Here is a 13446-nt window from a genome sequence, read left to right as displayed (position 1 = left end):
GCTTTGGGCTGACTGCAGAGCCCGCGGTCCAGACACCTACTGCCCCTCCATCACCAAGCCCTTCCCAGGCCGCTTCTCACACCCATCAGAACCACACCCATCCTCCCAGGTCTCCTCCAGGCAGCCTTTCAGGACTCCCTTTCCTCAGAGGTGCCTCCCAGCCCAAACCACAGCAGCCAGCCTCTCACTCTTCTCCCCAGTTCCTGACAGCAGGGACCACATCTCACCTGCTCCTCTAATTTCTTACCACACAGCGCTGATCCCAAAGCAGGGTCCTTAGGTTTTTCTGTGTTGACTCCTCATGCAATGCCTGAATTCTCTCTAGTCCAATCTGTGCTTGCTTACCTCCACTGGTGGGGGCCTCATTACCTCCAAGGACAGCTCTTCAGATTTCTCCAACCATAAAGGGTTCTCTTTATTGAGCCCAAAGTGTGTCATTTTCATTTCTATCCACTGATTATTGTTTGTTTAATAACAGTTTCAGCTAATAGTTGCAATTATCAAATGTCGGCCACCAGGTAAAGTATTACCTCATTTAATCCTTTCAACAATTTTGAGGGATTATTTCAGGGACAAGAAAACGGAAACCAAAAACAACTAAGTGAGTTGGCCAAGGTCATACAGTTAATAAGGGGTAAAGCTGAAATTTGAACCCCCTCAGGCTGAAGGCAAGGCCAGACACCCAATGTGCCTCCCAGCACACAGAGGCCACGCCAGACCTGGGGCTCTCATCTCCCGCTGCCCTGTCTATATTAGAAGGCAGACCACACTCCCCACACTTCTTTTTTCTTAGTTAGCTCCCACCAGCCTTTGTCAGCAGATGAACTGTGGCCTGCAGATAGTGGCAGTTTGATGCTAATTCAAAAAAGTCCATGGGGAACAGAGGGAGTCAAAGGGGAAGAAGTCACCTCCCTTGGGGTACACAGGCTGGAGGAGGCTGGAGAAGTTGGCCTTGGGCTTCAGGTTTACAACTCGAGGTGACTGGAAACCCAACACCCCTTCCCATGAGAGATGGATAATTATTAGTTGTGCCAGGCCCTGTCCCAAACCTGCTACTCCATCCACCCTCCAACTTGAAAGGGAAGGAATCTTCCACCAAGATGGAGTGGGCATCTGGGCTGAGCATCTCAGGGCCAGAGAGATGAAAAGGGAACAGCCATCTTTAATCCAACTTGTCGTCTTTTTCCCACCTGCCCGTTGCTCTGCACCACTCCCTTAGAACTCTGGGGAAGGAAGGGAGGGAGTGAGAGCAAGAGAGAAGTCAGAAAGCTGGGGGGCCCCAGTGGCCTTGGAGGGCAGATGTGATAGGGTGTGGGTGAGCTTTTTTTTTGGCCAAGCCACACGACTTGCAGGATCTTAGCTCCCGTCCAGGTTCCGGGGGGCAAGCTCCTAACCACTGGACTGCCTGGTAAGTCCCCAGGGTGAGCTTTCCTTTCCTCTCCAGGTTTGGCTCAGGCAGTCCTGGCACAGAGAATAAGATGGTGCACCTCTAGGCTACCTTCCCAAGACTCTAACCCAGTTACCTCCAAAGGATTAGACTACAGGATTCCATGGTTTTTCCACACAGTCAGTCAGTCAGTCAGTCAACAAACATTCTCAGAGCTCTGGCTGTATACCAGGCTCTATGGATACCAAGATAAACACAGCACCTCTGAGGCTGCTAGAATAAGCATGGTCAACTCCCTAGCTCTTCCACTTACTAGCTGGGTGACCTCAGGAAGCCATATAATTCTTTGTGTCAGTGTCTTCATCCATCACATGGGATGGGGACAATGCACCCCCGTGGAAGTGGTGGGCGTGATTATTTTTCTTGCCCTCAAATAACTCCAGTCTGGCAGGGAGACTGATGTGTAGACCAAGCATCCCGATGCTGGGCAGAACTGGCACAGAGCACCCTAGAGGTCCAGGGAAGGGGTTGCTCCCCGGCCTGCATTTCACAAACATTTATGGAGGGCTGGCAGCTCTGTGCCAGGCACTGTGCTGGCCACTAGGGACATAGAGATGAAGAGGACACATTGTCCACTTGTCCCGGCTTCTCCCTGCCCTCCCTTTTCCCTCCCAGTGTCAGAACCCTGCATGGAATGGGGCACCCAGGACAGAGCTGTATGGGGAAAGGCACAGGCTGGGAGCCTGGGAGTCAGAACCCCTGGGTTCCCGTCCACCACTCTCTGGCCTCAGGCTCCCCACTGGTGGACAAGATGGCCCCTCTGGTCCTGACCCACTCTGACAGGTGACAAGCTCCACCCCGACAGAGATTTCAACTGGCCCCAGAGTCCATCCCAGCCTGCTGTCCCACTGAGGCAGTGAGGAGGAGACATCAGCCTGGTACTGACTGGCACTGCCCTGCTGACAAACTGGCACAATTTCACATGAAAGAGGGGGGCCTGGATCTAAAGGCGGGTATTCGAAGTGGGTGGAGGGTGCTAGGGGAAAGGCAGAGCCAGCTCCCACAGGCCCTATTCATGGTTCTCTCTGGGGAGGGAGAGAGAGCAGGATAATTAAAACCAGGCTTTGTCCAAACCCCTGACCAAGCCAATATCTCACCTTTGAACCCCTGCAGCCAACAGAGCACAGCTGATGCCCCTTTGGAAGGAAAACACCAATGAACCAAGCCACAGACCAAGTGTGGTGGGTTGGCATGGGGTGGGATGGGGGGCTGGAGGAGTAAATGAGCCAATTCTCCACCCATCAAACACGGATGGACACCTGAGGCTTGGCCATCCTGAGGCATCTTGTCCCCATTTCTGTCTCAGCTGAAAGACAAGCCACCAAGCTTCAATTCAGCAAGAGATTGACCTTGATCTTGGCCTGTGTCCAAGACAGACCCAGATTCAGGGTGGGAGTAACAGCAGACAAGTCAGGTCATGAGACGTAGGGTAGTGGAGTGAGATCGTGCACTTGAGCCAGGCTGCTGGGTTCCTGTCCTGGCTCTGCCACTCATTAGTAATGTGATTGTGGCCACGCTATTGGTTCTCTGTGCCTCAGTGTCTTCAACTGACAAGTGGGGATAATAAAATAATAGTACCCACATCACTGTGGTTTTGTGAGGACTGAAAGATGTAACATATAAATCCTGGCCCAGAGAAACTGCTATGTATGTCTTAGCTATCAGCTCTACTATTAAAGCAACTCCTCATCCTTACGACACGTTTTTTCAAGCACTAATGTATATGCTCATTTGAATATATTTGCATCTCCCATGAATATCTCCAGATTTTTACACTGGAATCCAACATCATAGGAATCTACCTAGCCCACTACACCAGAGGAAACTTCCCTGCATGATGCTCCAGCCTAGCCTGGGATGCTACAGCTTATAAACTTCTCCCTAGAAGTTCTCTCAAAGAGCTAACTGCAGTCCTTCATTTGGTAACTTACTCCATTCTCCTTTGTAGACTCTCTTTTAATCTGATACATCATGAAGTCCTTAAGTATCTCTGCAATACAGGATGAAGCAATAAATGCCTCTGCCCACTCCTGCACTCTCTGTTCTGTAACCAGCAGCCTCCCTCATCCCCCACTCAAAGTGCTGCACCCATGGTGGGCCCAGTCAGGCTTCCTGCACCCCTGGCCCATGAGCTCAGAGCTGGCCTGAGGCGGGAGCACAGAGGTCCCCGCCCAGGCTGCCTAAACACAGGGCCTATTCCCAGGGTCCAGTCCCTTTCTGCTTCAGCTGAGATCCTCAAAAGCCTGCCCCGTTCTCCATGGTGTCCCAAAGCCACCTTCCTAATACTACCCCCCTCCTCAGAGTTTCATCTCGCGCCGTGACTCCCATCAGAAGACCCGGCACTATTGTTGTATAGTCTCGGCCCCTAATATCCACCCTACCTGCTCCTAGGGCTTGGCTTTTGAAGCCTTCATATCCGGCATTGAAGGACTTATGTACTGAAACCTAGGGTGGACCCAAACACTTTCTGAGCAAGTACAAGAGTCTGGGGCGGGGGGGCCTTTGGGCTGTGTTTGGAGGTGAGATGACTGGTTATGTAACTGAGATTCAAACTGCATGCCAATGAGTGCATCTCAGTAAGAGTGGCCACTCTGAGGAATGGGGTTGTTGCCCTGGCAGAGGGGGAGAACCCCAGGAGATCAAATGCCATCCACCCTCAGCAGACAGGGTGGGGCTTGGGGTGGAGATAGTGGGGGGGGGCGGTGGGGATGAAGTAGGTGGTGGAGTGTGTGTGGAGGGGGCGATCCAAGGAACTCAAGGATAATGACCTCCACTTCCATCCCCTGTCCATCCTGAAATTCAAGTTTGTAATTAGGAAACACTTTTGGCTGAAAGGTAGAGGGGGAGTCGGGGATAGAGATGCAGATTAAGGGAGAACTGTGCACACATCCAGCTTCTGAGGTACACACCATGCTCAGAGATTCCAAAGCACCAGACCCCAGCTCAACACTGAGCAGATGGTTGGGGAGGAATAGCCCTAAATCTTCCAGCCGCATTAAAAGAGCAAGAGACCTCTGCCCAGGCCTTGATCCCAACCTGGACCCCCAGAGAACTTTTTTCCCCAGCTCCGAAAACCACTAACCTTACAGTGTTCAACTCTTCAGCTTGGAAAGAGGGGGATTGTGTTTTGGGGTGGTGCTCCAGCAGAACTGGGCAGTCAGGCTCAGAGGTATGGAGGGGGCTGGTCTCAATGGAGCCCGCAGGCCCCTGCTGGCCCCTCCCCAGCCTCAGCAGCTGGCAGATGAAAGAACCCAAGCAAAGCAGCCCAGCGCTGAGTAATGCCCCTGGCACCCCGTGCCCAGACCCACCCACAGCCAGCCTGAGAGGGCAGAAGGGAGGGCAGCTGTGCCTGAAGGACCGGGGGTCCCTGCCCTGTTTCTCTTCCTCAGGACCCAGTGGGGCGGTGGACCCGCGCCGGGCAGCTTGTCGGTGGTCCGGCCCGGCAGGAGGGGAGTGTGGCCCAGGGAGGGGGTGTCCGGCCACAGTGGCCAAGGACATCCCGCTCTGGGAACCCCCTCCCCCACTCCCTCTCCCTCCAGCTGTGCCGGGGCCTCGCCAACGGAAAACGAAAACTCGGGCAGAGGAAACGGCGGCAGGCGCCCCGCCTGAAAAACCCGGACAAAAGGCGCGGGCCTCCTGCCCTCGCTGCCCGGCCGCCGGCGGCCTGGCACCGCTGCCCGGGTCGCTGCCCCTGGCCCTGGCAGCCCAGTGCGTGTCCCGACCCCCTGACTACCTTCCTCCTTCCCGTCCTTTGCCCAGGGCAGCTCCCGCTCCAGCCCCCTTCCCGACCACCAGCGGATGTTTCTGCGGCCGTGCCCCGCGGTGCCCGCGCCGTGTGCCCCAGGCTGTGCCCACGGAGCGGGGACGCCGCGACCCCAGCCCTGCTGCCACCTCCCCGGCAGCGCCTGGATCCGCCCCCTTTCCTAGATCAGCGCCCTCACCTTGGGGGGCCGGGGCTCCGGGCGAGGCGGGATCCCGACCAGGCAGAAGGCGACTCCATTCATCGGGCGGCAGGGGAGGCTCTGTGGCCAGGGCACTGCTGGGGGCGCAGGCAGGGACCCGGGAGGGGCGGGACCGAAGGGGCGGGGTCGAACGCGGAGGGTGGGGTGTGTCTTCGCTCCGCCCCCTGCGCTCCAGACGGGGCGCACCCTCTGCCTCTTGCTGGGTTACAGATGCGTACCGCAGGGCTGAGGTCGGGGTTGTCGCTGACAGAGCCAGCAGAAGAGAGACGGTCTCAGGGAGACAGTTTGGGCTGGCCCAGCCCAGAAAAGACGATCCAGGCAGGCAAGCAAAGAGGATGCGGGCACAGAACACCGGACTAGCTAGCACCGAGAGAGGGAGGCAGGGAGGAAGAAACGGAAAGGGAAGCAGAGAGAAACAAAGCCAGACAGAGAGGATCAGAAACAGAGACGGAGAGATTCAGACAGCAGGAGAGAGGCAGAGACCAGACAGAGATAGAGAGAGGCAGAGAAAATCAGAGACAAGGATGAAGAGACTCAGGTCGGAAGAGAGGGAGAGACAGAAAAAAGACTTAGGGAGCCTTCCATTCAGAGACGCATGGCACTTGAGACAAGGGCAGAGATGGAGGAGGGGGAGGGGGTGAGGGTAACGGGACCTTTCAGTTTTTATGTTCCTCAATCTAGGACTCCCTTCCCAGTCTCAGCTCAGGCAGGCAGGGGAGAGGAAGGTATAAGAGAGAAGCAGAGCTTCACGCCCCCACCCAGCCAGCCTGTGGCTCACGCCTTTAGACAGCTCACAGACCCACTCTGCAGTGGGTGACAATAAAAGCAGAGGCCCTCCAGGCCTTCCAGTCACAAGCTCCCACAGCCTCCTTTCCCAGCCTCATTCTGAGCTGGGCCCAATGAACAAACCAGGGTCCTGAGTCCATTTCTCACTTCCCTGCCCCCAAGCAGCCCATCCCCTGATGATCCTGGAAGGGACAGTCTCCCAGTCTTTAGCTTTTGCTGGAAAGTTACTTCTGCTGTCTAACAACATCCTTCGTACCTCCTTTTATTTTACAGCCTATGCTTACCTCTTTCCCTTGCCTTCTTGTAGTTCTAAAGGGCTCCTGTATTTCTTCACCCAGATTGTGAAGAAAGGAAGGCAGAGGTCACAGATAAATAGGAATATGATTTGGATGAAGAAGGCAATGAAAGCGGGAAAGCCAACTCTGCCTACTGAAATGTCCCACCCCCTCTGGGGCAAGGAGCCTCATAAAACCTATTTGCTGTACCAACACCACTCTGACTCCTGAGAGCCGATCAGCCTCAAGTCCTAGATCCTCAGGATAAAGGACTCGGATCCTATGGGGGACAGTGTTGTCCAGACACCATCTAGACCACCCCTACTCCTATAAGCCTGAGGAAGGAGATATTGACTTGTTAAGTCTTTATGTTTTATTTTAAATTCTCTGCAAGTCAGTAGAAAAGGATGCTCTTGTAATGGTGGAGGGGCAGTCAATGACTCCTCTTCCTTCCTCACCTCTCTTCATCAAGGTCATATGAAGCCGGAATTATGCTCCACTTCTGAGACGTCTTTCCTGCTATCTAACTGTAACCCATCACACCACCTGTATTCTCTGGCTTAGTCTTCAACCAGGTCTCTCTGTCTGACTTTCTGCCCTGAAGCTCCAACAGTCCAAGCCTGGCTCAGGGGTTCTTTCCTCTCAAAACAAATGGGTTGTCTGTGTAAGGGGGGGAGCAGTGGCATCTGAGATCCAGACTGGACTGAGGGTGTGGGGAAGGGGGGAGGGTGGCCCCTGGGGTACCCCTGACTCACTTTTTCCAGAGCCTCCTGCCCTCAGACACTGCAGGAGGTGGTGAGAGGAAATGAGCTCACACTGGCCGGCAGGCAATTCCTCCCTCCACAATGCACTGCGCTCTCCTCCCCACCCTCTCCGCTTCCCAGAAAGCGCACTCTTCCCCCACCCTGCTGCCCCTCCCACCTCTTCCTGCACCTTGACCTGCACCCCCATCCGTCTTCTCCTGCATCTCTCTCATCTTTCCTTTTCACCTCAGTTCCCCATCCCCTCTGACATCTGTATCCCATTACCTGCATCCCACCATCCTCCCCGGAATCCACTCTATTCCTGGCACACTCTCTGGGGAATAGGGCAATAAAGTCCAACACGGGATGGAGGGTGCCCCTCACTGAGGATCCTCTTTATACTCCTCCCTTTCTAAATTCCTCTCTAAGCCCACTCAGCTTCTTTCCTTCACAAATGTTTATTGGGAGTCCTAATATACCTTGCGGTAGGAGAGTGGAGGTGGCCCCTGGGGATAGGAGGTAGGCTTGGCTCCTTCCCTTTAGGAGTCCTGGTCTTACCAATCCTGACTCTAGTGTGAGATCCCAAGAGAGGAAGGCTGCAGAAGCAGAGGAAGGCTTCCAGAAGCAAGCGGCTGTGATCTTTAGAGGGTGTCATGGATGGGACAGGGTGGGGTGGGCCATGGGAAGAAAGAAGATTGTGGACAAAAGCAGGGAGGCAGGAGAAAGCAGACTCCAGCAGGGTGGCTGGAGCCAAGTGGAAGTTTCGTGGGCAGGAAGCACGGAGGGATGAGGAAGGAAATGTGGGTGGGGATGTCACCGTGGAGTGACTGGGCCTGAGGCACTTAGACTCCAGCCTAGCTTGTGGCAGGGATTTAAGCAGAGATGTGCTAGGGCCACTGTAGCATGATGTGGGAAGGAACAGGGGGTGGGGGGCGGCAGTAAGGAGCCAGAGGTAAGGGATCAGACGGGAGGGCCCTGCACCTGGGCAGGGGGCACCAATCATCAGAGGCCCCCGGATCTTGTTAACCAACTAAGTATTATGGAAAGGAAATGGAAGAGTCTAGAACAACTCCCAGTAGGCTCCCCTGTGGCTCAGCTGATAAAGAATCTGCCTGCAATGCAGGAGACCTGAGTTCAATCCCTGGGTCAGGAAGATCCCCTGGAGAAGGGAACGGCTACCCACTCCAGTATTCTCACCTGGAGAATTCCATGGACTGTAAAGAGTCGGACATGACTGAGCAACTTTCATTACACTTCAGAACAACTCCAAGTTTTATGGCTCAGAGTATGAGATATTAGGTGTCTAGAGTGTTCTCAGGGAGAGGGGACATGCCAGGCGCTGGGCTAAGTAATCCTTTGTATATATTATTCCAATTCAGCCTTATAAAGGGTCTATGAAATAGGTATTATAATCTTCATTTACAGATAAGGAAACTGAGGCCCAGAGAACTTGAGCATCTTACCCGAGGCCACTCAGGATTTGAACCCAGGCATTTGGGCTCCCTACTCTAATATTCTTGCTTGGAGAATTCCATGGACAGAGGAGCCTGGTAGGCTACAGTCCATGGTGTCACAAGAGCTGGACACAACTGGGCGATTAACACACACCATTTGGGCTCAAGTCTACACACTTAACATACAGGCTGTGCTGCTGGTGGGGTAGTGATTGGCAGCTTGAACCCTGGGTCCTTCTCCCTGAAGAGAGGCCTGAGCTAGAGACATGGCTTTGGAAGTCATTCGTGGATCAGAAGTGAGGTTCAGATTCTCCAGGGACACTGCAGAGAGGAGGTGAGATGTGGAATGGGACCCGAGGAGCACCCACCTTTCAGGGCCGGCAGGAAGGAAGAGGCAGCAAGAAGGATTGAGGAGAGAGAGCTGGCGAGCAGGGGACAGGCGGGGCGGAGGCCAGAGCAGTCCGGAAGAGCATCAAGGGTGAAGAAATGGAATTGGGCCACTGAGAGAGTCAGCAGGAAGGGACAGGGGAGAGCACAGATGAGTGGGGTTGAGGCACAGCTCCAATTCCGGCGGGGGGCGGGGGGGGCACTTGAGCAGGCTTTTTGGTTGGGGAGCAGGAGCCAAGGGAGAGAGAGCCTGAGGGGGTGATAAGTGGAGTAGAGGAAAAGGAGCCCAGCGTCCTGCCAGGGGAAGAACCTGCCTTCCCCAGACCCGGGTAGGGCTAGGAGAGGAGCACGGCGGGGGATGTCAGGGAGCCCCCAGACCAGAGCATTCCAGGGCCAGGATCAGGCCTGGCCTAGGAGCCATTGCGGGGTTTTATGGTGTCATCAAGGAGACCCTAACCAAGAGCACATTCAAGTTCCCATCCTGCCCACATAGTAGCTGAATGTCTTTGAAGAAAAGTACATACTCTGAGCCTTAGTTTCACCCTCTGTAGATGAAAACAATAGGCCTTCTCCCCAATCTCCAACTGAGAGCTCACATTTGATAAAGAATCAAAGCAATGAGTGGAAGACTATAGGGGTGATGACCATAGGGGTTATGGTCATAGGGGTTATAGGCGTGATAACCGTACACCTGGCTACGGCTTCTGGCCTTTCCACGGAAGGGGAGAGAGCACCCCCTGGTGGAGAAGGGCAGGAGCGCAGGACTAGAAGGAAGGGCTGAAGAGAGAGCTGACCTGTTCCTCTGGCTTTCAGCCGCCAGGTTTTCTGCTTGTTCCCTTGAAGCAACTCATGCCCACCTAAATTTTCATCCCCAAGGTAGTGGCCCATAGGACTTCCCTGGTGGTCCAGTGGCTAAGACTCAGAGCTCCCAATGCAAGGGGTCCAGGTTCAATCGCTGATGGGGGAACTATTAATAGATCCCTCATGCCACAAATTAAGAGTCTGCATACCACAACTAAAGACTCTGCATGCTGCAATGAAGATCCTGGCACAGCCAAATAAATAAAAAATATGAATAAAAAAAAAGAAGGTGGTGGCCCAGTCCAGACAAGTTCAAAGACATTTACTGAGCTCCAGCTACATGCAAACTGCTGTGTGGGGTAGCAGGGAATGGACCAGGTGATGTGCTTGTCCTCAAAGAGCTCATTTTCCAGGGAGGGCAACAAGCACAGCAAAGGTTGCTGGGATGGTGCTACAGACAGCACTGGACAAAAACAGAGGGAGGCTTCCATAATGAGGGGAGAAGGCAGGGGCCTTGAGAGGTCGCGCTTGGCTTAGACCTTGACAGGTAACAGACAGGTCTCAGGGAAAGGAGGCCTGAAGGCTTGAGAGCTGGGGAAGGGTGGGGGACCCAGCTCTGGCAGAGCCCCAGGCATCCCGGAGAAGGGACCGCAGACCCCATCAAGTCCCTTGAACGGTGCAGGGTAGGGCCTCAGTCCACTCGAGTCCATGCCAGTCCTCACCCTCATCCCTGCTGCCAGGTCCCTGAGGAATCCTGGACAAGAGGGATCCCATTATCTGAAACTCCTTGAGAAGGGAGGTGCAGCCCTCTGGCCAGGCGAGGGCTGAGCGGCATTGGCAACCTGCCAAACATCTGGGGCCCCAGTCCAGAGGTTCAGTTCTGGACCTCTGACCCTGGTGGAGAGAGAGGTGGCTGCTTCCCTGGGCCGGCAGCAGGGCAAGCAAGCCACACTCTGTGAACCCTAGTATCAGGTCGGGGGTAGTCAAAAGACGCCCACCCCTGCCACTCTCAACTGGCAGCACCTCCCCCAGGGAATCATGTTGGAAAACCTATGTCATAGTTTGGCCCTGGGCTGGGGTCTCAGCCCCACAGGCTCTCCACTGCGTGATACCAGGCAGTTGGCCTGGTGGTGAGGACTGTGTGTGTGTGAGTGTGTGTGCAAGGCTAAGAGACAACTGATGAAGATTGTGACATCACCTAGCAGGGGCCTGAAAACGCCAAGATGGAGAGGAATGGAGTTAAAGTATGTTGAGCACCTACTATGTGTAAAGCTCTTTGCAAATATTATTTCTTTACCAACATGACTCCCCATGACAACACTATAAGGTAGGTATTATTAGCTTCACTCTATAATGAAGAAACAGGCTCAGAGAGCGTAAATAAATTGCTGAAGTCTGACACTGAGCCCTTACTCTTTCCACCAAGCACGATACCTCTGGGAGGAGCTAGGCCAGGTTGTCCCTTTTAGCTCCAGGATGCTAAATTCATGGTTCTGGGTGAGGGCTTTTAACTGCTGCCAGCAACTGGCCTGCATCCCTGCTTCTGCCACACGCCACCTGGACCCTGCCTCACACTACCTGGCCCGTGCACAGCCCTGCATGGAGCAGGGTTTGCTCCACTCTCCTCCCAGTCTCTCTGCCCTTCTGGGAGGATGAGGGGTGGTGAGGAGAGAGGAGGGGAATGTAGAAGCAGGGAAGAGATGGCAGGAGGAGAGGAACAGAGGGGAGCAGTGAAAGGAGGTGGGGAGGGGTAGCTCCCACCTCCCCCTGGAAGCTCTGGAAATCCCCGGCAGCTGCTTCCCTCTCTTCTGTCTGGCACCGAGCCAGCCTGGGGAAGGAGTGAGGGGAATTAAATGGAGAAAAAAAGAGGGGCAGGGCACTGACCACAGAGGGGCAAACCCCTCTGTCCTGGCACTCACTCCACCCGGCCATTCCAGCCCCTGTGAGAGATTCCAGGCATTCTCCCCTTTAAGGAAACCCTCCATGCCAAAATCCACACATACCAAACAGACACATCAGGGCGGTCCTTGCACTATAAAAGGATTCTTTGCTTTACAAGAGGGCTCCGCACATGGGAAACTTAAAATAGGAGCTTCCCCTGGGGTGGTGAAAGAAGCTCTGATTTCAGAAGCACCCCATAAACCTCATGCTTCTGACACATTCAGGAAGCTGGCAACACCCACAGGGCTGGCAGGGCCGTGGCTGCCTCCAGGCGCTGACATCAGCGTGGGCACCTCCACGGTTGTGTTGATCGTCAGAGTCCCCTTGTGGGGTGTCGAGGGGAGGGTGTGTCACGGTCCAGGGGACAGGCTGCCTGCTGCGCTTCTCAACAGGGCTGTTTTAGGACACCTAGAAAGGACTGGAAAGCCACCCCTCAGCACAGCTGGCAGGGATTTCACGGCAGCCCAGAGAGGACAGATATCCAAGGGTTCCCAGTGCCTCTTTGATGTCCTGACTCTCCTCCATGTTCTGTCCTCCCTTCCATAATGCCAGGGCACAGGAGAGCCAGGCTGTGCCTCTGGGAAAGGAAAGCAGCTGACCCCCAGAAGACGTACAAAAGGTGAATGGAGGAGCACCTCAGACTGAGCTACAGGCCCATTAAGATGTGTTTAGGGTCCTCCAGGCAGAAAGCAGTGGTGTTCCCTAGCCTTAGCTCTCCTTTCTTTAAAAAAAGAGAAATGGAGATGAAATTCACATAACATAAATTTAACTATTTTAATGCGAGCAATTCAGGGGCACTTAGTCCTGTCCCCCAACCCCTGCTTTTTTGTGCTCAGAGTGGAGTTGAAGGTAGAGTCAGTAATGACAACAGCAGAGAATGATGAATCCCTGCCAGGCCTGGTGCTCCAGGGAGCTGCCACGGGCGATTTAAATTAACAGCCAAGATGCCCAGCAGGCCTGGAGACTAGACCAGCCCACAGCCCTCCCCACACATAACGGCCAGCCCAGGGAAGATGCCGAGAGCCCTTCATGACTCCTCAGAGTCTCCCTCCAACCCCCAGAACTGAGGATCACCCCATCCCCTGACTCATGACCCTCCACCCCTCCGCGCCCCTTCTCACCACCGTCACAGGCAACTCAAGAGCCCCTCTGCCACAGAGGGGAGGGGTCTCAGAGCCCAGGCCCCAGACACAGCTTTAAGCTGAGCCTGGGAGCGTGGACATGTAAAGGCACACGCAGAAACAGAAAATCTTTCCACTCCAGACCCCACCCCAAGACCTCTCACTGAGTTGTGACCAGGAAGGGAGCAAGGCAGCCCCCTCCCTCCAGCCCACCTCAGGATGCTGCCCCTCTTAGAACTGGGGACAGCAAGTCAGGATAGAGGGGCCCTCCCACCCACCTAAGGGGACGGCCCCTCTTGTCCAGGATTTACTGAGCTCTGTGGAGGGAGTGAGGTGCTCTGACCTAAGGAGGCCATCACTGGGACCCCTCTGATGGAGACTGTGTGAAAGGAAGCCACCCAGGGCCTGGCTGGGGCAGCTTGTCTGTATTTAGGGGGCATGTGGACAAGCTGCCCAGCCCACCCCATCTCTTCACTGCCATGAAATGGTGGCGGCAGCTGCTGCAGCTGCTGTAACTGGGACTGGAGGG

At 54.7% G+C, this 13446-nt stretch overlaps 1 protein-coding gene across 1 annotated transcript in view; it reads right to left on the bottom strand.

The window, feature by feature from the left end:
* Positions 1 to 5451, bottom strand: part of ARHGAP23 (Rho GTPase activating protein 23) — a 69145-nt gene extending 63694 nt beyond the window's left edge. Inside the window, exon 1 of the mRNA XM_068977928.1 lies at positions 5389 to 5451. Coding sequence (XP_068834029.1) covers positions 5389 to 5451 — 63 coding nt within the window. The remainder of the gene's footprint in view (positions 1 to 5388) is intronic.
* Positions 5452 to 13446: the final 7995 nt, after the last annotated feature.

This window comes from Capricornis sumatraensis, chromosome 8 (genome assembly GCF_032405125.1).
Source record: "Capricornis sumatraensis isolate serow.1 chromosome 8, serow.2, whole genome shotgun sequence".
Taxonomy (NCBI): domain Eukaryota; kingdom Metazoa; phylum Chordata; class Mammalia; order Artiodactyla; family Bovidae; genus Capricornis; species Capricornis sumatraensis.
Note: the sequence above shows the minus strand (reverse complement) of the source record. Positions and strands in the feature narration are given on the sequence as shown.